We start from the raw sequence: 24,738 nt of genomic DNA, 5'->3' as shown, positions 1-24,738 counted from the left end.
CAGGTGGCATGTGGCGTGGTGGCTGTGCTCAGGGTTGCTGGCACAGGGGCAGCCATGCAGGATTCACTGCTGCACAGAGCTGGTCGTGAAGATCCAGAGCACAAACACCTGCACAGCTGCACCACCGCCTCCCCCGGGCTGCTCTGCAGCAGCAGCAGGAAAAAATTGAGAGGTTAATAAAACACAGCGAGCAGGAAATGTGCAGTCATCAGGCTTTCTAGTACTTCAGTGCTTCCATATCTCTATAGAAGCAGCCTGTGGCTGGCCTGACCCAGGGATTGAATCCAAAACGCACTGCAGTCCATGGAAATTCCACTCTGACGAGTGCTGTTAGACCTCACAGTGTAGTGTATAAATACAGAAGTGAGCACATGGAGATTCCCACCTTCCCTGTCCCACACACAGCTGCCCTCCATGTTGCTTTGTTAACATGGGCTGTGCTATGGGAGGGACCAGCCCAAAAACTGCTGCTGCTCCAGAACGGATGAGGAGGAGAAGGGGACATCTGTGGCTCCATCCCTTCTCTCAGCACAGCACCAGAGATGGGTGGATGCCCCCTGACCTGCACCTCTCCAAACGTGGGGCAGGCAAGCACCAGAATGGCACGGAGCTGCACTCCTGCTGTTATATTTTCTTAGCTTTCTCATTCTTTCTGTCATCTATGACGCTCCCACACAAAGCTGGAACGGGAGCTGAGCAGCACATATGCAGAGGGGATAAAATGCGCCAGGAAGAGGGCAAGAATGGGGGCAGGACCACCTTTTCCCAGGGAAGAGACGACTTCAGTGCCTTCCCACCCTGGGTTTGGCTGTGGCTATTTTCAGCCTGGCAGACCAAACATCACGTGGCACACGGAGCACTCAGCCCTGCGCTTGGCACCACCATGGCATCTGTTTGTGCACAACCACTGTGCCAAAAATTAAAACCTCCCCGCCAAATCCTGAACCTCTGCCTGAGCCCCACACCTCCCTTCACGCAACAACCACCTCCTCCCACACCCCTGCTGGGCACAGAGCTCCTCAGCATCACAGTGTGTCCCACCACCTGTTTATTGCCCGTCTGAGTCCTTATCGCGCTGCAGTTCGGTGTGGAGTCCTTGATTAATCTGTGTTTATTTCAGTTTTGTTCTCATTCTGATGTGTTATCTAAGGTCAGTGCAACTTCCCCCGCCCCCTCTTCCCTTTCAGCCAGCTCTCCCATGAAATATTGTTGTGCCTGGGTGTGTGTTTCTTAAAGTCATTGTGTGTTTCATGTCTGAAACAAACATTGTCTGACCATCCAACTCATTATGCACTCTCAAAGGTCATGTTTAAAGCACAGAAGGGAAAGCTCTTGTTGTGACTGTGGAAGAATAAAGCAAGCAGGTATGGAGAGCAGGGGATTCAGCCCTGGAGACCAAGTCTGAAATAGAGTACTCAGTGGCTGTCTGACCAGAGTAAGCCGTGGCCTGGCTGCTCTCTTCCCATCTCCTGCCCTGTAGCAGCTCCTGGTTCCTTTCTCCATGTGCCCTTCACCCCACAGGTCTCCCATTGTCACAAAGCTTTCACACAAAGTGCCCGAAGGGAGGAGGAGCTGTTTAAACTGTAGGAAAATGCTTTTGCAAGGATAGTGCAGCTTAATTAAGTTATAAATTTATAGCACACTTGGAAAGACGAGGAGTGGAACAAGTACCAAAGATGTGGTATGACCACAGTGCTGGAATGACACAGGACTCTTCAGCTCATCAAGAATAAAATTCTTTAGTCATCAAGAATAAAATATCTCTACCATGGGTGGTTGCATGAGGATGCTCTGTGTAGAAATGCTTGTCTCAGCCTGCACTCAGAACCCTTGCCAAAGAAGCCACTCCAGCACCCTCCAGATCTTGGTACACGTGGATGAGCTCACTCCAAGACTTCAAGTGGAGCTGTGCCACTCTCTCACCATCTCGTGGCATGACAGATGCTCCAGCCCCTAAATATCTTCGTATGGTCATGTTCCTCTACAAAGCAGGTCTGTCTGCCTGTGAGAGAGAAGTGGGCACCGGGGAGCCGGGCAGAAGGTGGATGAGCAGCGCCTGCCAGATGAATAGGAAACCAAGCAATGAGCCATGGGGCTGATGGTGTCAATAGGAGCAATCTAGTCACCAAACCTGAGAGAAAACCCTGCTGCAAGGGCAACACGCCATGCCAAGGATACACTGCTTCTGTCCCCAGGGCTCTTTGAACCTTGCACAGTGGTAAGACCACAGAAGCCATGAGCTGCATGGGCATTAAGTCCCTCCTGAAAATCGAGGTAACTGCTCTGAAGAAAGGTCAGCCCTCAGCAAGCCTTTCCTTTCCCAACACGGGGAAGTGGCTGTTGGCGAATGTCATTTTCCATTCATTCAGATGGCATTTTCTGTGCTACCAGGTACATGGTGGAATGCGTCCTATTGCAGTTACTTTGCCTTACAAACACAAGCCTTGCCAAGTTTTCTTCTTCTTGCAGGAAGTCTTGTTTGGTCATGGTATGGTTTGGACCTGTTCTGCTGATAGATGGGACCAAATTAACTTTGATTTTCCGTGCAGACTCTCTGAGCGTAAAGAGGTCATGACTAATAGGAAGACTTACAGAGGAACAAAGGAATTTAAAGTTACAGGTCACGGAGGAAAAAGTTATGTTTCACAAACAAGGGTGACCAGTGTGACATAATGTGAAAAGGGTATGAGTCAGAGCACTGGAAACACCCCCCAGGGGAAGCCCTGGACAGCAGTGTACTTATGGTCCAGCACCTCTGAACCACTGAGTAAACTCCCTCTGATGAAAAGCAGCTCCTGCAGTGAGTTAAGCAGGCTGAGAGAGGAGCCCCAGCACACAGACAATGGCAGCACCTCTCTGAAGGGACAAGGAGGCTGCACTGAGTGCTTTGGTGGTAGCCTTGGTTTCCTGCTTGTTCAGATGCCTGTTGCCCCAGAGGGTGGTGAGGCACTGGAACAGGTTGCCCAAGGAGGCTGTGGATGCCCCATCCCTGCAGGCATTCAAGGCCAGGCTGGATGTGGCTCTGGGCAGCCTGGGCTGCTGGTTGGCGACCTGCACACAGCAGGGGGTTGGGACTGGAGGAGCACTGTGGGCCTTTGCAACCCAGGCCATTCTGTGATTCTGTGATTTCTACAAAAGTTCATGATATTAATCAAGCTAACTTGATTGCTAAACAAGCTGATGTTATCACTCACATCTGTTGAGTCTTCAGAGACTTTCCTCAGTGCTTTCCTTTCTTAAAGTGGTTTCTGCAGTCTGCTTGGATTCTGCCTCTCTCCTTTGCTCCCTACTGGCTGTTAATCTGGAATTGAGAGAAATGCTTTGTCAGCAAAACTAAAAAGTGCATATTCATACCAAGCCACGATTCTACACTTACCCTTTAGCTCCCTTTCTCTGCTCACTCTATTCACTCAGAGTGTCAGCTCCTGCTAGAAGGGTCTGCATCACCTGTTATGCTTAGCTTAGATACTGGTGATCTGGAAAATGTTGTTTTTCCGGGTTGTGATTTCAGGCACCATGCAATATTCTGGCATGTCAGCACTCCTACATTCCATGATATTCACTTGTTAGCATCAGTGCCATTAGTGGAGCTGCATATTAAGACTCGAATTACGTGTACTTTTGTTCCAGGAGAGATCATTTTCACTGTTTCCCTCATTAACGAGGGGCAACAAACAGGCAGAAATCTCTAGCTAAGCCTGTGATGTAACTGTGTCTCCAGAAGGTCCTTTCTCTCTCCATTTTGAGTAGGTGTAGGTGACGTGAAAAAAAAAGGAAAAATAAAGAAGAAACGGGATGAATATTCTGGTGACAGTGAATAGGTACAATTGCAGACCTTGTTCTGTGCTCCATCTGGGATGGAGCGAGCAGTGTGCTGAAACAGCCTCAACGCAATGCTTTTGTAGGGTGTGTACTTCCCTCTGTGAGAGCCAGCTGAAAATCTGATCCTTCTCCACTTTTCTCCTAGGCTGTACAGCAAAGCTGACAACAACATGCCATCCCCAATTACTGCAGCCCTCCACCTCCTGTCTCTGCTGGCCACAACATGCTTCCAGACGTCTCAGGCCTCGGGCTTTGACCCATTCACCCAATATGCTGTGAGTATCCTAACCCAGAGCCATAGGTTTTAGTTTGGTCTCTGCTCATAGAGCCCAGCTGATACGGCTCTGCTCTACAGCCAGAAAGCTTTCAAGGAGGGCAGTATGAGATAAAGTGGGGAAACTGAAACCAGAGAATCTCTGCAGTGTGGAAAACTGATAGAAATCCAGGAACTGGGTTCTTTTTCTTTCTAGACTTAAAGCCTCACCAGAAGGAATTGAGCAAAACCTGAGGGCTCTCACTTGTCTACAAGGGATTTAGTTTGCTGTTCCCTGGGCTCAGCTGGTGGTGGGAGCTGCGCGGGCACTGCTCCTGGGCAGGCTGCCCGTAGTGTCCCTCGCAGGCATCCTCTGCTTCATCTGCAGTCTGTGTTACAGGAGTCTGCTCTGTGCCTCGTTCTGTGCACGTGTTCAGAACAGTTTCTGCACAAATGGTCCCTAGCCATAGAGGCCAAAAGAGGAACAGAAAACAAAGGGACAGAACGACTGAATAGGAGTTAACAGTCTGTAAAAAAAACAGTCTACAGATCAACCAACCCTTGGTCAATCACAGTTACTGTAGAATGCAAAACACTTCTTTACATATCACAAACCCACTCAAGCCCAAACAGACTCAGACTCTAATGTGCCAGGGTCCTGAGCTCTGACAGGGTGACTGGAATCCAAGCTCTTTTGGGCAAGTTGGAAGAAGACCAGAAGAGAATCATCATAGAATGGCCTGGGTTGCAAAGGCCCACAGTGCTCATCCAGTTCCAACCCCCTGCTGTGTGCAGGTCACCAACCAGCAGCCCAGGCTGCCCAGAGCCACATCCAGCCTGGCCTTGAATGCCTGCAGGGATGGGGCATCCACAGCCTCCTTGGGCAACCTGTTCCACTGCCTCACCACCTCTGGCTGAAAAACTTCCTCCTCATATCCAACCTAAACCTCCTCTGTCTCACTTTAAAACCATTCCCCTTGTCCTATCACCATCCACCCTCACAAACAGCCGTTCCCCTCCTGTTTATCCGCTCCCTTCAAGTACTGAAGGCCACAATGAGGTCTCCCCACAGCCTTCTCTTCTCCAAGCTCAACAAGCCCAGTTCCCTCAGCCTTTCCTCACAGCAGAGCTGCTCCAGCCCTCTGACATCTCAGTGCCCTCCTCTGGCCCCGCTCCAAGAGCTCCACGTCCTTCCTGTGCTGGAGCCCCAGGCCTGGACACAGCACTGCAGATGGGGCCTCACAAGAGCCGAGCAGAGGGGGACAATCACCTCCCTGTCCCTGCTGGCCACCCCTTTTTAATGCAGCCCAGAACACAGTTGCCTTCTGGGCTGCAAGGGCACACTGCTGGCTCATGCCCAGCGCCTCATCCACCAGAGGTGAAGAGGGAGGTGTGAGCCCTCCATGCATTTCTGCCTCCATGCCCACTCTGCACAGCACAGTGCTGCCAGCCACAGCCCCACCTGCCCTATGGCACCTGTCTATTAGGGAAAAAGTGCTTTGCTCTGCTTTTCCCAACCAACTGCAACTCAGAGCACTTTGGCATTTTTCATGAAAAGGGCAGTGCCTTATTTTTCAGTGTCACTGATCTCTGGTGCACCTTGCAAATGAGTCATTATTCTGGTGTGAATTATGTGAGGTACTGAGCGGTGCAGCACTTAGCACTGCTGCAGTCGCTGGGGCGAGTAATTGCAAAGGAAAGCACTGGGTGCAAACGTGGGGGAGGAAGGGGATGACAGAAGGCCGTGCATGGCAGCTGACCTCAGGAGAAGCACTGCACACCTTGCCAGCTTCACTGCCACTGCACCGTGACACAGAGCCCAGCTCAGATCACATGCCAGATGGTTCCTCTGTGCCCAGAGATGGCTGAAGGGCTGCCAGCCTGTTCACCCCTTCTGTAAACAAAGATTACAGCGGGGCTCAAGAAACTGGCCAAGCTGCAAACTTCCTGCCTACCTACATCCTTGCTTGTTCCCTGGCTTTCCTTGCTAACGTCAGTGCCAGTGTAGTTCAAGGCATGGCTGAAAAAGCAAAGTGACCAGCAAGGCACTCAGCTGCACCCTGGGTGAACCCAGCCTGCTGAACCTGTGCCACCCCTCCCTGCTCAACCACGGTGGGGTTTAGCGTTTCCCTGCATAGAGGACACAAACATTCTGCTCACAGAGGAGTTTGTTAACAGGAAGGTTTTCTTTGCTTATTTTCTCATGCCAACCACAGCAGTTAAAGCTTCACTTTGTTTCTTTTTTTCACATAACTTCTCTCTGTTTCTCCCACAGATTGGCAGGGAGGTAGGAGAGGAAAGTTTCCAACCTGAGCTGCAGAGGCAGAAGCGAAATGGTACGTGCACGTATGTATGGCAGTGGAGCAGGTTTTCCAGCAAGTCGTGGGTGAGGTCAGTGCTGGGACAGTGCTTTGGGACAGGCAGTCAGAAAGAGGAGGCAGTAAAAACACAAAATGTAAGAGAGGTGCAATGTTCAGCCCAGTCACAGATGGATACATATGAGCAAAGTTCCTATGCAAGATGAAACTTATTTTATAGGAAGAAAACCAAAGCACAAGCTTTGCTGAGCAGTGTGGGTCACAGGACAACCCAGCACAGCTTCAGTTCTTGTTGATAAGCCATCCACTTACTGCCTCAAGGGAGAGCACGGATGAGATGGCTTTTCTCTGTATATCTTATGCCATCTATATTTGCTTCCTATTGGTCTGAGACCACAGATATCTGGCTATGGTTGGACAGGCAGCAGGTAGAAGTAGTGCAGAATATCTACACAGCAGGAAGTTGGAAGTGTTCCTAAACAGAATGCCAAACTTTGCTGCTATGAAATTGCAACAAAGAGCCAAATGGCATCTGGGAAGCCCCCAGTTTAGGATTTACCCTCACACAGCTTTGCAGTCTCATGTCATTTCTCTTCCAGTGCTCATTTTCGACCCCCCACCCCTGGAGTATGCCATTGACATTGAAGTAAGCCTTACGAATTCATCCTTCCTGGAACCAATCAAGGAGTATTTCAGAAACTTCCCTCTTCCATTTTCAACCGATATTTCAGATGTAGAAATGACAGTTTCAAGTATCAATGTTACAACAGGTGGGTTGGTTGTTTATTTTTGTATACTGGCTGACATTCTTGCTTGCCAGTATTCGATGTCTCCCACTCTCACTACTCATCATGCCCAGAAGCCAGCAAAACAGAAAGGTCTCTGCTGCCCAGTGAGAGACCTAGCGAAGCCCTGTCACACAGCGTGGTTTGTTACCTCCACCCCACTGCTTTTCTTTACGTAATGATAGCATTAGTAGACCCAAATGCTTTTCTTTTCCTAAGGAAGGGACAGAGCCAGAGGAAGCTCGAGTCAAAGAATTTTGCTCCAGTTTAAATAACAAGCAGTTCGAGTCACTTTCAAGTTTCAGGAAGCTGCGACAGCAGCCATCAGACTGTTTCCTTCCCTCCCACTTGTGTTTGGAGTGTAAATCACTGCCAGGGGCTCTGCCCTGACCTGGCAGGCTGCGTGAGATGCAGCCAGCAGCAGGCTTACTCTGACGGGTACAAGGCAGGTTTTGTTACCTAACTGTGGTGGTGAAACATCACATCTGAGCAATTAATGCAGCAGACGGTGTATGAATGCACCAGGCCTTTACAGGGGCAGGGGAGGAATCTCTGTACATTCCCGACGGCCCAAGAAGCAGTGAAAGCTGGCACCCCAGGGCGGTGGGCACGGCCCCGAGGTGCCAAAGGGAGCTGGGACACCGCGGGGCGGGGCTGGGGGTGCTGTGTGGGGCTGGGCCCAGGGATCCTTTGGGGTGCCTTCATACTTGGGACGTGGTGTGATTCTGTCATTCTTACGGTGTTTCTCTGCCCAACACCAGTCTGTGTGACCAGTGAGAATGAGAGCTGCTGTTCTTGTGAAAGCGGATATGCCTGGCCAAGCACGGGGTGCAGTAACCTGATAAGCTGCCCTTCCACCAGCCTAGCTCCCAGCCAGCCGTGTGGCTACACCAGGGAAAGGCCTTTCCTTGGGCCCTACTGTGAGCCTCAGAATAAAGGTAAGGAGAAATTGCGCTGGGCCTGAGCACTGCACAGCCCTGTGCTGCTTTGAAGATGGAGCAGAGCTGAGCAGAGCATTGGGCTGCCTCCTTGCTCATGAATGTGGGAAGTGTGTAGAGATGCCCTGGATCTTTCTTCTCTTTCAGAGGCTGTTTTCGAGGGTGGATAGTGATAGGACAAGGGGGAATGGTTTTAAAGTGAGACAGGGGAGGTTTAGGTTGGATATGAGGAGGAAGTTTTTGAGCCAGAGGGTGGTGAGGCACTGGAACAGGTTGCCCAAGGAGGCTGTGGATGCCCCATCCCTGCAGGCATTCAAGGCCAGGCTGGATGTGGCTCTGGGCAGCCTGGGCTGCTGGTTGGCGACCTGCACACAGCAGGGGTTGGAACTGGAGGAGCACTGTGGGCCTTTGCAACCCAGGCCGTTCTGTGGTTCTATGATTCTATGATTCTTTGTGATGTGGGGCCCTCTCAACACAGTTATGAGACACGTAGTGCCATACAAGAGCCCCAGCTCCTGCAGTCCCTCATGTGCCTCTGTGGGAATTTCTGCTAAGTAAAGACAGTTTCTTCTCAGATTTGCATTAATAGAACTTACAAATGTGACCAAATTGTATCAAAATACTCCAGAAGAGAGAAGGAATAAAACAAATGAAAAAAAAAAAAACCCAGCACATATCTTTTGTTAGTTTTCATTCTGTGTCTCTCATGATGAGATGCTCATGACTCTTTAGAAGCCTGGCTGTTGACTGGACATTCAGGCTAACAGGAGTGGGATGGAGCTCCACCTGTTGCTTCTGCAAGACAGAGCCCATGAAGGCTTTGAGGAACCACTACTGCTTGTGCTGGAGCAGAGGAACACAGAGGCAGCTCCAGAGCTAAGCTGGGCAGCCCAGCACTGTCAGCTCACCCATGCTAGATACTGCACTCAGAGACAATTGTTCTGAAACAGGGCAACACCGTGCTCTTACTGCATGGATTAGACCTGGTAGCTCTACAGAGCACCAAATCATGTGGAAATTTAGATCCTTGGAAGTCCAGGACCCTGGGCACCACAGTCCTCCTCGGCATGGAATGGACATGACCTAACGTGGGCTCTGATGTACAAGTTTTTTGTACTCTCTTCTTCCCACAGATGAATCTTCACCCAGAATATCACCCTCCTGAAGCCACCATTTTTTACAATTGGTTTCATAATTTCAGTGAAACACAGGGGGTGATTCATCCCATGCAATGTTTGCTCTGTGTAAGTCAAGTACCTGGTCAAAATTATTCACCTAAATTCCCTCTTTAACGGAAGCAGTGTATCAATTCAAACATTGCAAGAAAGCTGCATATCAGCTTCTGAATACAGCACTTTCTGGTGGTGGTCTAAACACTACAGCTAGTCTACAGCTTTGCGTTAGCTGGAGGGGAGGTCTGGGTATTCAGCAGATGGCACACATCTAAAGTAGGTGTGGGAAATTATGAGAACTGTAGCTTTTCTATCATACAGATGAACCTTGGGTAGTTGTAAGATTTAGGTTTAAGTTAGTAGAAGAAGCTAATTTTAATTGTAATTGTTGCTTTTGATTTATTTTTATGCTTTTCCTTACAGACTCATGTGGTATGGGAGAGCCCACTGTAATAAATATGTCAGTAAGACTTGACACAGCCTTCCATGATGATCTCAGGAATCATTCTTCACAGCTATACAAAAAATATAAAGCTGACCTCGATAAAGCGGTAATGATTTTGTTTTCCATCCATAAAACCACAAAGCCCTCTTAAAAAGCAGCATTTATCCTATGTCTCAGCACCTGATTTGTCACTGTCACTGCCCCACTTTGCAGTGGGAAGCTGCAGAGACTGCAGCACTTGTAGCTATGAAGTGGGCCGCAGCTTAGCTTCACTAAAAGGACAAAATCCCCCTTTGTTTTAACACAAGGAAGTATTCAGAAATGTTTTGCATCAAAAATATGAAAAAAAATCTCATTGGTTCCAGCTTACGTCCCCATGAGTGTGTAGAGAATAAAACCATCCATATAGAGGTATTCTGGTGGCAGTGGCAAGAGCACCAGGCCCATTCTCTCAGATACACTCTCGCTCGCAGTGATGTTGGATGGAGAGCTCCCTGTTTTAGGACGCTAGAGTGATAATGCAGAGGACTCAAGTCGTGTCATGTGTCTTTGTTTACAGTTTAACGCTGGCTATGGATGCTTACCAGGCTTTGTGTCAGCAACAACAATTGACTTCAAGTAAGTAAACAATTTCATGTTTTCCTAAGGGGCACAAATCTCTCCTCAATGCGATACAACGCAGAAAAGCCTACACTCACTCTGCTTAGAACTCATGCACAATATGTACATGTGAAATAAGAGTATCATAGCTGCAAAGGAAATCCCAACCATTAGCACAGAAATAGGACTACGGATAACATAGCTCTGGGCAGCCTGGTCTGGTGGTTGGCAACCCTGCACATAGCAGGGGGTTTGAAACTGGATGATCATTGTGGTCCTTTTCAACCCAGGCCATTCCTTGAATTCTTATATACCAGAGCAAGCTGTCCTACAGGAGCGTTTGGCTCTCATGCCTTCCTAGGCACACAAGGTGGTCCCCCGACATAGAAATACACCGGTATGCAATGCTGGCAGGTCATGGTGCTTCTTTCATCCTGTCTGCTCAGGCCTGGGAGTGTTGATGTGAACTACAGAGTGGAGGCAGGATCAGCGAGCTTCCATCAGCTGGAGCATTCCAACAGACTTGTAGCACAGTACCTGGACGAACCATACAACATAGTGCCCACCTCCTTCACAACAGAAATAATGAGTAAGTGCAGAACTCCCTCTGTCTTTTCCTTCCGCATTCACCCTGTGTTGTTGATTATTTAATTCTGGACCTACAAAAACTGTTTATTTCTCATCTGTTTCATTTCACCCTGTGCCACCAAAGCATAGAATCTGACTGAGATGGCCATGCATGCAGCATTTCTGACTGAAAGCCAAAACCTTCCAGCTACTCTGTTAAACCCTGATGCAATATCTCCATGGGAGAGCAACTGAATCCCTTGAGCTCAGCTCCAGAACTGAGCTCTTTGCATGTCAGGCTGCCCATACTCTCCACACCATCACGGCAGAACAAGCAGCTGCCTTAAGGAGCACGTTCCCTCTGATTTCCTTGGCACTTTGTTCAAGCTGCTGCAGCACAGTGCCCATCAAAGTGCCCCCATCTCTCATGGTCTGAGCACTGACCCAGCTCTCTCTGAGGGCCCTCTCCTTGGGTTGCTTCTCCTCCCAGATTTTCTCCTTGGAAAGCAGAGCTGGTAGAAGTCCACCTTCATAAAGCTGTCTGGGATCTTTGGCTGACGCAGATGGTAGAAGAAGATCCTGTGGAAAATGCAGTGTCTGCTATCAGAGGCAGTGCCCTGCAGCCAAAACTGTTTGCAGCTCAGAACAACTGAGATTTCTACAACGAAAGGCACCGTGCAATAATGCAGAATGCTGCACTTTGTCTTCCCAGATAGCACAAACTTCACTGTGAGTCCTGCCCACGTTTTTGAAGGGGATACCATCCACCTGGTGTGTGAGATAAACGCCACAGCTGAGAACACAACCTGGCATCACGGCGGTCAGATCATCCTGAACAGCTCACGGCACTCCATGAAGACAGACAACAACGCTGCGATGTCACAGGCAGTTCTTACAATTAGCAACGTTACGCAGGAGGATTCTGGTACAATTTCCTATCATTAAAAGAGCAGATGCAAATCTCTAGCGTAACTAATTCTATGGGAAGCAGAGGCATGCAGTGACTGCGACTCCCTGCAGTAAGACAGAAAAGTAGAGCATCCCTCATCAGTCAGCTTTTGCTCATTTGTTGGTCTGATTGTTTTCTGTAATGAACCACCTACTAACCTGCAGTGGCAGTACGATGTGGAAGACTGACATGGGTATTTTTGGTGCCAGTATCCCCTGTCGCATCACAGGCTGCTCAGCAGTGAGGCTGCCTTGTCCTCTGTGAGGTAACTGAGGCTGGGGCTGCATTTTGCCTCAAAGGCTCTCGTCCCCTTTGCAAACATAACCCAAGTAGTAAGAGCCCACAGAGTTTGGTTTTTCACGTGCTCTTGTTTAGAGCTTTTTGAAAATCAGAGTAAGGGAAATGGGTGGCATTGTGCCAGGACACGTTAAAACTCGATGCAAAGTAGCTCCTAGTTCACAACTCCAAATGTAGGGGAACCAGCAAAATGTGCTCCAAATGTGCTCCGTGTAAAGGTGTTGTCTTTGTCTTACAGGTACCTACACATGCACTTTTGCAAGCAGATACCTGTCTCTAAATCTGATATACAGAGGCACAGAAGAAATACAAGTCTCTCCACTACGTATCATCTCATACTCAAACAATGATAAAATTAGCTGCAACAGCCCTGAGATACAGGCCAACAGCCCCGTGCTGTTCTGTTGCATTGATCTACAGTTACCACTGCTTACTGGTGACTGGAAGGTGAATGGAGCAATCAATATTACAGGTGAGATTTACAAAAGGTTGCCTTTCACTGCTGGGTTTGCATGTCTATCAGAGGCCTCCTGCTGCTCAGCAGCAGCTAGCCCAGAGGTCTGAGCCTAAGGTGGGCATGGGGTATGCCTGTGTACAGACTCCATTTGCACTGCCCAAGTGTAGGTGGGATTCTGGGCATCTCCATGCACTACACAGATATTGACACTCACATCTGTGCCATCCTGACTGGAAACAGATGTCTGGACCATCATCACACTGATTGTCCAAAAAGCTTATTTCTGCATCCTCTGGTTTTGAGAGAAACAATGAGTTGTAATGGTGTCTATGATTATCTGCAGTCGTCCCTGGGGACGGGAAGTCTCTGTGTACCACGTAACAAGATGGGGAAACCAAGAGGGATGAGTAGTACCCTTCAAAACCTCTCCAGCTTACCTAAAAACTGACTCCACACGGGGCTGTGATCCATCACGTACCAATTGAGTCAGACTTCCCATTAGGCTTTACTAATAGAATGAACGTAAGAGTTAGTGTATCTCCAAGCACAGTGTGTTGCAGAGTTACGAAATAACATCAATAGAGAATCTCACAGAAGTCCATTATAACCAGCTTAATGCCCTCTTTAGTATTTACTGGGTATGGACTCCTTAAATGTTTTATGGGTATGGATTTTCTGTCTGTGCTAAACATTTATTGTAAAAGGACTTTATCAGAAAGTGGGACATACAGATAAACCTTCAAAGTTCATGCACAGCCCTTCCCACAGAGCACAGCCACTGGTGTGCAGCAGTGCTTGCAGAGAAGGGTGAAAGCTGGGCTGCAAGAACGCTTATTTGCCCTTTATTGCCAAGCTTCCCTCAGTAGCTTTCCTCCTGTACTGCCTACCTGGTTTCCTACATATGGCAGGGAGGTCAGGCTGATCCAGAACACCTTAATTCATAGAATCCCAGAATGGCCTGGGTTGCAAAGGCCCACAGTGCTCCTCCAGTTCCAACCCCCTGCTGTGTGCAGGTCGCCAACCAGCAGCCCAGGCTGCCCAGAGCCACATCCAGCCTGGCCTTGAATGCCTGCAGGGATGGGGCATCCACAGCCTCCTTGGGCAACCTGTTGCCCATCCTGACACATCCAAGCACTGCTGTGGCTCTAAGTTAAATTAATTTTGGCCGCAGAGCAGTGCTGAAAGCAGGGAGTTGGGCCTTTGAGACTTCTGTGAGCATTTGCAGAGTGAAGGATTAGAAAGGACTTCAGCACTGATGTGTTCAGGTGGCATTCTGTCAGAGGGTGCTGACAAAACCCCCGGGCTTCCTTAGCTAGTGTGATTGCTCGGGATTTCAAGAGCCCAACTGCTGTTTGACACCTGCTGACCTTCAATAAGTCCTTTTTCTCTCCAGGAGTCACCAGTTTCAGCAGTAACTGCACTGAATACAGGCTCAACGTGATGGACTCGCTGTGCTTGGCTGAGCAGTCGGGTACGGTGACAACATACACGTGTGAGCTGCAGACAGGGCACGGCGCCCGGAGCAGCTGGGACATCCGAATTACGTACTTCCGAGAAGGTGAGAGGAGCACCAAGAGACCCACCGATGTCTGAGGCTCTCTTCAGTGCACACCATTAGCAAACCAATGATTCTGACAAGCGGCCCTCAATATAATGACATTTGTCTTGTGTTGTCTCAGCCCAGGTAAGAATATCTTCCAGTGTAAACACATCAGTTTCTGTGGGATATGGCTTCAGTCTGAAGTGTGAAAGTGATGTGAGCAATTATGACAGCATCAGATGGGAACTCCATTCTGGAGATAGAATACAAGCAGTAGAATGCACTGCGTGCATTACAACCAACAAATCCATGGCCACATCCATGCTCGAGGTGAACACTGCCACTCAAGACTGGAACGGTGAGTGAACGTGGCTTACACCAGCCACAAAGGCAATGAAATCATAGAATCACAGAATGGCCTGGGTTGCAAAGGCCCACAGTGCTCACCCAGTTCCAACCCCCTGCTGTGTGCAGGTCGCCAACCAGCAGCCCAGGCTGCCCAGAGCCACATCCAGCCTGGCCTTGAATGCCTGCAGGGATGGGGCATCCACAGCCTCCTTGGGCAACCTGTTCCAGTGCCTCACCACCCTCTGGATGAAAAACTTCCTCCTCATATCCAACCTAAACCTCCCCTGTCTCAGTTTAAAACCATTCCCCCTTGTCCTATCACCATGCACCCTTACAAACAGCTGTTCCCCCTCCTGTTTATCTGCTCCCTTCAAGTACTGAAGGCCACAATGAGGTCTCCCCACAGCCTTCTCTTCTCCAAGCTAAACAAACCCAGTTCCCTCAACCTTTCCTCATAGGAGAGCTGCTCCAGCCCTCTGATCATCCTAGTGCCCTCCTCTGGACCCGCTCCAAGAGCTCAGCATCCCCAGCCCAGCAGATAGCAAATCTCATCATAGGAGATACAAAGAATGAGAATTAAAATTATAATTACTCGAGAACAGAAAACCCTGATACTGCCAGGACTGTACTTGTACCATAACTGATGAACTGATGGGCTGATGAGCATGCAGAAGGTGAGGAGCCCTTCCACTGACTAAGATGTGGCTTTTGTGTCACTGCTTTCAGGCACCTACGTCTGCACATTCTCCCAGGGCTCCCTGAACAATTCTGCTAGTGTGACAATCAATGTGATTCCTTTGCCCCTGAAGCAGCACATCTGGATAGACCCCATTGAAGCACCTATCATGTGCAGAACGCCCCAAGCCATCAACTGCTGCATAAGTGCTAACACCGTGGAAGATTATGATGTTAAATTTGTGGTGCAAGAAAAAGAGTTTCCAGCTGGTAAGAAAGAGTAAACTTGTGGAATCACCAGTTACAGTACGTCCTACAACTCAGACCCTGTAGTTTTTCGTTGTTTTCAGTTATGTTCATGTAACCAATTTGTACTTTCTGCTATTACAACTACCTGTGAGTACCACTAAGGTATGAAAAGATACAGAAATGGGCTTTTCTAGGATGGTTGCCAGGCCTAGGGAGCGTGGCTCAGAAGAGTAATTGAAGTGCTGCCGTAGCAATGAGACACATTCAGCACCTGCTGTGCCGTGCAGGGCAGTGGGAGGGGAGCATCAGCAGCACCGTTCTGGTTAGGGAATGCTGAACCACATTTATTTTCTTTTATATTCCTCTCTGCCACCTGTTTGAAATGAATATCAAGGAAGTGTTGCTTATGACTTTCCACTAATTTCTGAAAAATGTAGAATAACCATCAGGAGCACAGTTCAAAGACTGTCTTCTTCGTGATTGTAGGTACCATCTCCAGCTGCTGAGACTTCCATGTCTTTGATCTTACTGTGGGTGTTTGGCTTCCCTGGTACACCTCTATAGACTGGGAGTTTTCAGGCAGGTGACAAAATAGCTGGATTAGAAGTGAGCACAGAACAGCTAAACTGCCTCAGAAAGCAGGCAGGAGCAAAACGACAACAGGCTGAAGTGTGAGCAGGGGGAGATGGAGGGATCCTTGGGTTGCTGAGATGTGTTGGGTTCTCTCTGGAGGAGACTGCAGTTGGGGCATACTGAGAAGCAGTGGGAGATCTGGAGTTCAGAAGATCCGTAGACAGACATGGCTGTGGTCCAGAGAGAAACGTCAGCTTTCTGCTGCCAGCTGGCTGGCCTAGAACCAGTACTAACCCACCTCCAACTTTCCATGCAGAAAAAAAGAAGCAAGGAAATTTCTTGTGCTACTCGTACAATTACACAGAAACAGAATGCAGGGGAAAGGAGCTCAAGGCATACTGCAAGTTTGTGAACAGCATGAAGCAGGAGGTCAACAGCGAGAGGATACAGCTGAACCTGATACCTGGTAGGCACAGAGTTCCTTTTGGCTGCTACACAGGAAATCCCCGTATCTCTGGTAAAGCAGATGCCACTAGTTTAATCAGGGGTGACACCTAACAGGAACAGTTCTTGCTTGCCAAGAACTTTTGTCTCCTTTCTGGCTGGAAATTTTGGAATGTGGAGGAAAACACAGATTTTGCTGACCTTGAAAAAAATAATAATAATAATTCAACAAGATGTTCTGTCTTCACAGCCTTTGCTGGAGCAGGCAGGTATGTGACAGTGCCACATATATCTGCAGACACTTGATTTTAAGTGGCTGCTACTGTGAATAACCCAATCAAAGCCAATTAGCAGACACTCTGTTCATCAAAAAGGTGTTAATGCATCACTGTCGAGACCTTAATGAGCTTCCTATGAGAGCTACAGCGGAACTGAGTCCCTCAGCATCATGAACTCACTCTTAGGTTAGAACCAATCACAGATACAAAGAGACTTACAGTTCATAAGTAGTCAATGTAGTCACAACCTATGGTGTGTGCAATCCAATGGACAGAGCCTAAAACACTGGGTATTCATTTGGCAGTTCAATCAAGTACCCCAAAATAAGGGGCTTTCTTCAGTTTTCTTTCTCATTTCATGATTGAAAAAAAAAAAAAAAAAAAAAAAAACTGGCATGAGAATTTAGAAGCCAACATTCTTTTCACCAGGTTTTGCTTGCAGCTTTTCCTTGAGCAGCGAAACACTGTAGGCCCATAGCAGAGGAACCAGCATACAGGAACCCAGAACATTGCCCTGCTCCCAAAAAACATCCTGCTTAGGCCTTGGAAGAATGTTTGAAGATATAAATTAATCTTTCTGTATATTCTTACTATGGAGGGCAGCGAAAGCTTGGAAGTTATTGGGAAAAAAAAAACAAGTTCTGAGGCACAGACCACTGAAAGGTCATAATTAATGAAAAGAGAAAACTGAAATCCTAACATAAAGAACTTAGAATGCTGTGTGGTCACTTATCTGATGGGAGGTAAATTATTCATCTCTGTGCTTCTCAGTTTTCCATCTTGATGTCTTTTTCTCCATACAGATAAGGACATCATTTCCTGCTCAGCAAACAATACCTTTGGAAGGGAAGGAGACGTGTTAATAAAGTCGTGCTCTGTTTTAAATACTACTTTTCTCCAAGGCAGCAAAATTTACAAGTGCTGCAGCAAGTCATGGAAGATGGAAAAGAATGACTGCGTGTCCGAACAGATAAACAGCCTGCTGCTCATGGCAGAGGTAACGTGTCTGGAGGGGCAGTTTAGCTCTTAGCAGTATGGTGCTCTCTGTGTTATTAGATAGCTGTAGCCATTATGAAGGAGGACCAAGCTCCAGGCAAATTGCATACATGTGATACACTGCTATCTTCTGTTCCAGTCCTTGGTCAACAGTCCCAGTGCAAAAACCGGCCTACCTAACTTCCTTCAGAACCTGAAGAACCAGACAGTACTGCTGCAAGATGACAATTCTTCTGCAAACCTTGCTGCAGTTGTTACCATCCTCTACAACATCTCTTCTATTCCAGTAGAAGCAAAGGAGTCCACTGTCATGGTAAGGTCTTATTTAACACTTGTTAATACTCATCAATGCCTTTGGCCTCTTTTGTCATAAAGAATGACATTCCTCCTGATGGACTGCTGTGGTTAGAGTCAGGAACAGGAGGGAATTGAAGAAATGAGACAAAGTGACCACAGGGATTAAATGACAGCAAAGAAACAAGTATTTATGAAAGCTCAAGACGATGAAGACTAGGAGCTTAAGCATGAAAGAGAGATTGCTGTATTCTAGCTTAGCTAGAAATGTTCTAGGGGCCCATAAATGCCCCTAGGATTCAAGATTAGAGGAGAGGCCAAGGAATGGGCTGCCCAGGGAGGTGGTGCAGTCACCGACCCTGGAGGTGTTCAAGGAACAGTTCAAGGGCATTGTGTTGAGGGACATGGTTCAGTGAGAAATATCGGCCATAGGCGGACGGTTGGACTGGATGACCTTGTGGGTCTTATCCAACCTTGCTGATTCTATGAATGATGGAGTAGGAGCAAGAATAGAAAATAGGGTTTAAATAAGGATAGGGAGAGTAAATTCCAGGGTTCACAATGATGCAAGGAAATCCAACTGAATTTGCAACAACTGAATTGCAAAACATATCATAGAAATGCTTGTAAGCCTTGATTGTCGGGTGTAGAGGAATAGCACTGCTCTTCTGAGCAGAAATGTGCAAGAAGACTTGTTTTCTAGTTGGAGAATGAGATGGAGAGAAAAAAATCAAAGATAGCATAAAGGTTGAGGCCTGGGAAAGAAGGCTGGAGAAGAGAAAGTATTAACATGTAAAGACAAGCTGAGCAAATTACTTTGGAAGCCTTGACATGAAAATAGGGTGTGCAGAGGATTAATAATTGAATATTTCATATGGGCTGAACAAAAGAAGAACACAGGGCTTTTTCAACAGGCAATTCTCGGTCAATGCAGAAATTACCATCAAAAACAAGTATCTGTACAAGATTTCATTGCAGCGTTAGTGTTCTGTTGTTACAGGATTACTTCACTACAGTGGACGTTATTGTTGCTGATTCCAAGAAGGAGCTTTGGGCTGACCTGAATCGAGGGCGGACACCCATGAGTTCTTTGTTACTGAATGCAGTGGAAAGATTTTCTGAGAACCTCCTACCAGTTAATAACACCATTCCACATGTGACCACTGAAACCCTTGAGCTGCAAGGTATGGTTGTCACAGAACAGAACCACGCAGACTATAATAAGGAGTTCAGCCAACTCGGAAACCTCACAGCTAATGTGCTGATTGATAAAATTGAGACTCTGCCTCCAAATTCAACCATTGTCAGTGTGGCCTACTCAGCACTTGGTCGTATTTTGCCTGTGAATGTGAACATGTATGTGAACAGTTTGGTGGTATCAACAGTTCTGAGCTGCGAGAGAAACCAGAACTTCCTAATTAATATGACCTTTCAGAAAGAAAACCTGTCTCTGAAGGAGCCCCAGTGTGTCTTTTGGGACTTCAACCTCAACAACAGTAGGGGAAGCTGGGATAATCAAAGTTGCACACTAAGAGAGGAAGCAGACAATGTCATTTGTTCCTGCAATCACTTGACACCATTCTCCATTCTGATGTCACCGGATAAACCTGCTGAAAATTCTGTTGAAGATTACATTACCCACATTGGCCTGGCCATTTCAATCCTGAGTTTAGTGGTCTGTATTGTAATTGAATCCTTAGTTTGGAAAACTGTGACAAACAACACAACCTCCTACATGCGTCACGTCTGTATTCTCAACACAGCGACCTCTCTCCTAATTGCTGACATTTGGTTCATTGTCACTGCCTCCATCAGCAAACACAGCATGCAGAGAAGAAGGGATATCTGTGTCGCAGCCACATTCTTCATCCATTTATTCTACCTGTGTGGCTTTTTCTGGATGCTCAGCCTTGGCCTCATCCTTTTTTACAGACTAGTCTTCATCCTGCATAACACAAGCAAGACGTGTCAGAAGGCAGTGGTATTCTGCCTGGGCTATGGGTGCCCCTTTGTGTTCGCAGTCACCACCATTGCTGTCACGCTGCCGTGGGACACTTACACCAGAAAGGATGCCTGCTGGCTCAACTGGGAGGACAGTAAAGCTGTCTTGGCCTTTGTCATACCTGCCCTGGCCATCGTGGCCATGAATTTGTTCATCACTGCAGTTGTGATAATAAAAATACTAAGGCCAAACATTGGGGACAGGACAAACAAGCAAGAGAGGAAGACCTTGTTTCAAATTTGCAAAAGTCTCGTCATCTTGACACCACTGTTAGGCCTCACCTGGGGATTTGGTCTTACCACCATCGTCAGAAATAGCCACCAAGCTTTCCACGTCCTCTTCGCTCTGCTCAACGCTTTGCAGGTGAGTTACACATAGGCATGGTTTTGTTTCGTCTTATGCCCATTTAACAAAGAGTGACATTCCTGCAGTGCTGTGCTTGAGGGGAATTAAAACAGCACAGGAAAGCTCAGGTTTGTCTTACACAGCTTCACTCCCAAAGGGCTCTTTGGGAAACCCGTTCCAGGCATTCAGAAACACCTTGTGTGATCAGCTTCATTAACAGATGTGCCTTGTAGATCAGTCTGGCACAGACACAACTTCTGATTTTGTCAATACTTTTGGCAAGAGCTCCTCTCCTGAAGATGAGGAAAACAGCCCCATTATTTTCAGTTGGGCAAGCTACAGCTCATCAAGTGTCTGCTCTTATTACAGTGCATCTGGAGGCATCACATGATCTCTTGTGGGTTCAAGTAATGAGGAAGTATAAACTACATGAAAATCCCCCACAACAGCTGAGTAGTGCTAACAAGAGAGGAACTGACCAAACCCATGTGATGAATTTTCAGTCAGCATGGTTTTTACAACCAGAAATTTGGTTGGCCAGTAAGATCTAGATATAACAGGATTTGTTAAAGACAACAAGAGTTATGTCTGCTCTGTCTCTTAAGGATGTCCTCAAAACTGTACACTCCAGACCAATCTCTGTTGCCTTTTCTATTGTGCACCTTCCAGCCTGGAAAAATAGGAAGGGCATGCCTCTCATATACAAATACCTGTTCTTCCAAATGTACTTAATGCTAGCAAACTACCCAGGTCATCTTCTAAACCAGATATTCGGTCCATCCTGGAGAACTCCAACCACATCAACAGTCCATCATTATGTGAAATGCACTTTGAAAATGTCTTCTATCCAAGAGTTTGGAGTTTTAATAGTCAGCATGGACAATGTTTGAGATAACTGTGGGGTACTGCAATTAAAAGTTGGTATTGTCAAATTTGTCATTTTCTGTTTCCTAGGGATTATTCATTTTGGTATTTGGGACTCTATGGGACAACAAGGTAAGAAGTCAAACTATTTCCTATATTATGTGACAGATTGTTGGAATTTGTACATAGTTACTGCATTTTTCTTTCTTGAACAAATAGATAAAAGAAGCCTTGCTGAAGAGGAATTCACTATCCAGATGGAGTTCACAACAAACAAAGGTGAAATGCTTGATTTAAGAACATATTTCTAAGTCACTGTTGAATAACCCAACGTTCTCCATGTGTCTCCTAAGTCCATTGCACTTTATATGCTGAGTTATTTTTTAGAACTGACCAGAGAAAGAAAAGAAATTAACAACAAATATGAACACATTTTCCCTTTTCAAAGTTCATTTTTTCACTTATAATACTTGGTTAAAAATGAGAAGGAGCTTGGTGGACATTTGATCTAGAGCAGTCTATGAAAACATACTGAATTTCATAAGAAATAAAGTACAAAATGTAACTGGAACTTGAAGCTAGACAAAAGACAATTCCAGGGGCACCATTAATTATTCACAATATAAGAAAAATTCAGAAGGAATTTCTTGGGGCAGGGAAGAATGGCTGCTGCTGCTGGGATTTCTAAGGCAGCTGACAGCTTAGCCAGCACTTGATTCTTAGAATACAAAATGGGAGGAAGAAACAACATTTTGTCCAAATCGTGTCCATTTGCAATCACAGAACAGCCGAGGTTGGGAGGAGCCTCTGGAGGTCATCTCATTCAGGCTGCAGGAGAAGATGGTGGCAAATGTCTGTGTCACTCTTGTAGTGTCTGAATCACTCTCACAGTGCTGAGTTTTCACTTTGAATAGGAACAGAATTTATTCAGAAGAATCCACTGAAGTATTGCTTAAAAAACTCAGAATAGCTCAAAGGATGGGGATTCCCCAACCTCTCTGCCCCATCTTCTCCTTTGTTTGACTTTGCTCCCAGTGGAACCATTTTTCTTCTTCAGTGGGATTCCTTGTATTTTGCATTTGTGCCCAGCACCTTTCGTCCTCCCATTGGGCACCAATGAGAAAATTCTAGCTATCTTCTGCTGAACATTTCTTCATTTAGGATTCTGAGAATAATTCATCTGACTTCTTTAAAATGGTACTCCGAGTATTCCAGTGTTTTCTGCAGGAGGAATTCCACTGGGAATTCATAGCTAGGAATATTTCCTAATGCATTTTTAAAGTGCCTTTCCTTGTCTCTGTCCTGAAAATGACGTCTGCTGGATGGATGCTATTTCAACTTCTGGAAAACCTCATTTTCTCCAGGAAAGAAAGAATAACTTACACAACTATCATTAAGCATGGTGGCTTTTCATGACCTCCTGTACTGGCACATCCAGCAGAATAAAGGAGAAGGAGCAAGTTGTTAAGCCTTCAACCCCAGTTCCTTTCAAACAAAATCACAGAATCACAGAATTCACTTTCAGCTGAAGTTGACACTATTGAAGCTGCCCCAGACTGTTGAGGTTGTCCCGTTCCCATGGCAGTTCTACTGAAAAGGAACAAATAAAGCAAGATCCAAGTGCTTGATCAAAAATTTTAGATGTTATTAATCTACCTTCTTCCTCTCTCCCTTTATGATAAAGGCCTTATTTCCCCCACCATGGTACAACCTAGTGAGCAGAGACTGACTGAACAGAGAAAGACATTTAATTCTGTATTTTTTTTAAATATACCTCTTGAAGGAATCCCATTAATTTCTCAAACTATACCAGATCTGATTGCTGCATTTTAGCAGCAGAAGCTCTCAGGACTGAACACAGCTGTATCCCGCCGCCCTCTAGTGCGTAGAGTTAAGTTTGCCTTTGATTATTGCAGCAGCCTTCGTGGTCAATCCCAAGTGCTCTTAGCCTTACTGCCTACCTTAATGGATAAAGGACCAGAACGTTCTACTGTCTGACACTGACAGAGGGCTGTGATCAGTGGCACGGTCTGGTTGCAGGCTGTAAGTAGTGATGCTCACGAGGAGCCAGTGCTGGATCCAGTCTTGTTCAGTGCCTTTATCAATGACTTGGGTGAAGGAAGGGTCCATCCTCCCCATGTTTGCTGGTGATATGGAGCTGGGAGGAGTAGCTGACACACCAGAAGGCTGTGCTGCCATTCAGTGAGAGCTGGGCAGGCTGAGAGTTGGACAGAGAGGAACCTGGTGAGGTTCAACAAGAGCAAGTGTAGAATCTGTCCTGCACCTGGAGAGGAATAACTGCATGCACCACTACAGGCTGGGGGCTGACCTGCTGGAAAGGAGCTCTGCAGAAAAGGACCTGAGGTGGCCAGCAGGTTGTCCATGAGCCGAGGTGCTCTGCGGCCATGAAGGACAATGGTGTCCTGCCAGGTCAGGCCACGGTGGAAGGCCACAAAGATGATGAGGGGCCTGGAGCATCTCCTGTACAAGGAAAGGGTGAGAGACCTGGGGCTGTTTAGCCTGGAGAAGAGAAGGCTGAGAGGAAATCTGATTAATGTTTATAAATATCTGAAGGGCGGGTGTCAAGAAGATTGGGCCAGGCTCTTTTCAGTGGTGCCCAGTGTCAGGACAAGGGGCAACAGGCACGAACTGGAACATAGGAATTTCCACAAAAACATGAGAAAGAAATTCCTTACTTTGACGGTGACAGAGCCCAGCACAGGCTGCCAGGGAGGTGGTGGACTCTCTGCAGATGTTCAAGACCCATCTGAACACCCACCTGTGCAGCCTGCTGTAGGGAACTGCTATGGCAGAGGCATTGGACTCAGAGATCTCCAGAGGTCCATTCCAATCCTGTGATTCTGTGATTCTGTGACTCACTCTGAAGCTTACATCATGTTCCCAACTGACCAATGGTTAGAGATAGGCTGTTACCTTTTGTGCTGGGTAGTTTTGTTTAAAGTTTGTCTATCTCCTCCACTGCCATCATAAACATGCAAATGAGTGAACTGATGCCATACAAACATCTAACCTGTCCCGTCTGTGCTGCAGAACAGCTTTTTATTTTAACCTTTTACTTTTCTTCATGTGACTACAAAGAAAGTTCTAAGCATTTGACAAAAAAACATTTCTCTCTTTCAGTCAACTTCCCTGATCCTGGTGACACCAATGTTTTCCATGAGCTATCCATTTTCAAGAACATTCAACAACTTATTTGGCAAAACAGGTACGTGACAATAGATTTCTTCTGTTAAAGCACTGACAAGGTTTGGCCCAACTTCCCACTCCCAAGGTTTGTTTATCCACTATCCATCAATCTGCCTATCCGTTCATCCAGAGATAGCACTCCATCTTCTATTGAGAAGGAACTGCAATAACACAAGTCAGTGGAATCACTGGTATGGTTACTTGTAATTCTAGCAATGCTAGCAGTGCAACTGTCTAACACTAAAGCAGCCATCAGATCGTGACATATTTCACCAGTTCAAAAAGCCACCAATTGAGCTTTGTTTTGAGCTTCATGATCA

General features: G+C 46.9%; 1 protein-coding gene and 1 long non-coding RNA gene across 8 annotated transcripts in view; one reads left to right on the top strand and one right to left on the bottom strand.

Moving 5' to 3' along the window:
• ADGRF5 (adhesion G protein-coupled receptor F5) overlaps positions 1–24,738 on the top strand; it is a 32,445-nt gene that overhangs the window by 5,238 nt on the left and 2,469 nt on the right. For 4 of the 7 annotated variants that reach the window (XR_016464594.1, XR_016464595.1, XM_031604926.2 and 1 more), the window contains exons 2-20: positions 3,968–4,097; positions 6,351–6,411; positions 6,993–7,163; positions 7,940–8,116; positions 9,712–9,839; positions 10,293–10,351; positions 10,780–10,922; positions 11,613–11,825; positions 12,385–12,618; positions 13,997–14,161; positions 14,283–14,501; positions 15,218–15,436; positions 16,305–16,454; positions 17,514–17,707; positions 17,846–18,019; positions 19,001–20,365; positions 21,302–21,343; positions 21,431–21,490; positions 24,353–24,437. Coding sequence is in view for 5 of the 7 variants with exons in the window: in XM_031604926.2 (XP_031460786.2) it covers positions 3,993–4,097; positions 6,351–6,411; positions 6,993–7,163; positions 7,940–8,116; positions 9,712–9,839; positions 10,293–10,351; positions 10,780–10,922; positions 11,613–11,825; positions 12,385–12,618; positions 13,997–14,161; positions 14,283–14,501; positions 15,218–15,436; positions 16,305–16,454; positions 17,514–17,707; positions 17,846–18,019; positions 19,001–20,365; positions 21,302–21,343; positions 21,431–21,490; positions 24,353–24,437 (3,964 nt within the window). In the remaining 2 variants the exon portion in view is untranslated. Of the gene's footprint in view, positions 1–3,967; positions 4,098–6,350; positions 6,412–6,992; positions 7,164–7,939; positions 8,117–8,596; positions 8,671–9,711; positions 9,840–10,292; positions 10,352–10,779; positions 10,923–11,612; positions 11,826–12,384; positions 12,619–13,996; positions 14,162–14,282; positions 14,502–15,217; positions 15,437–16,304; positions 16,455–17,513; positions 17,708–17,845; positions 18,020–19,000; positions 20,366–20,716; positions 21,255–21,301; positions 21,344–21,430; positions 21,491–24,352; positions 24,438–24,738 lie in introns of those variants that run through there. The other 3 variants (XM_090136656.1, XM_090136657.1, XM_031604925.2) reach the window with 3 other exon arrangements.
• On the bottom strand, positions 11,771–14,050 carry LOC149919276 (uncharacterized). The gene is made up of 3 exons (XR_016464596.1): positions 13,971–14,050; positions 13,041–13,111; positions 11,771–11,835 (listed from the first exon to the last, which is right to left on the bottom strand). It is a non-coding gene; the product is annotated as an uncharacterized LOC149919276 (long non-coding RNA).

The sequence above is a fragment of the Phasianus colchicus genome, chromosome 2 (genome assembly GCF_987193195.1).
Source record: "Phasianus colchicus chromosome 2, bPhaCol1.hap1.1, whole genome shotgun sequence".
NCBI lineage: Eukaryota > Metazoa > Chordata > Aves > Galliformes > Phasianidae > Phasianus > Phasianus colchicus.
Note: the sequence above shows the minus strand (reverse complement) of the source record. Positions and strands in the feature narration are given on the sequence as shown.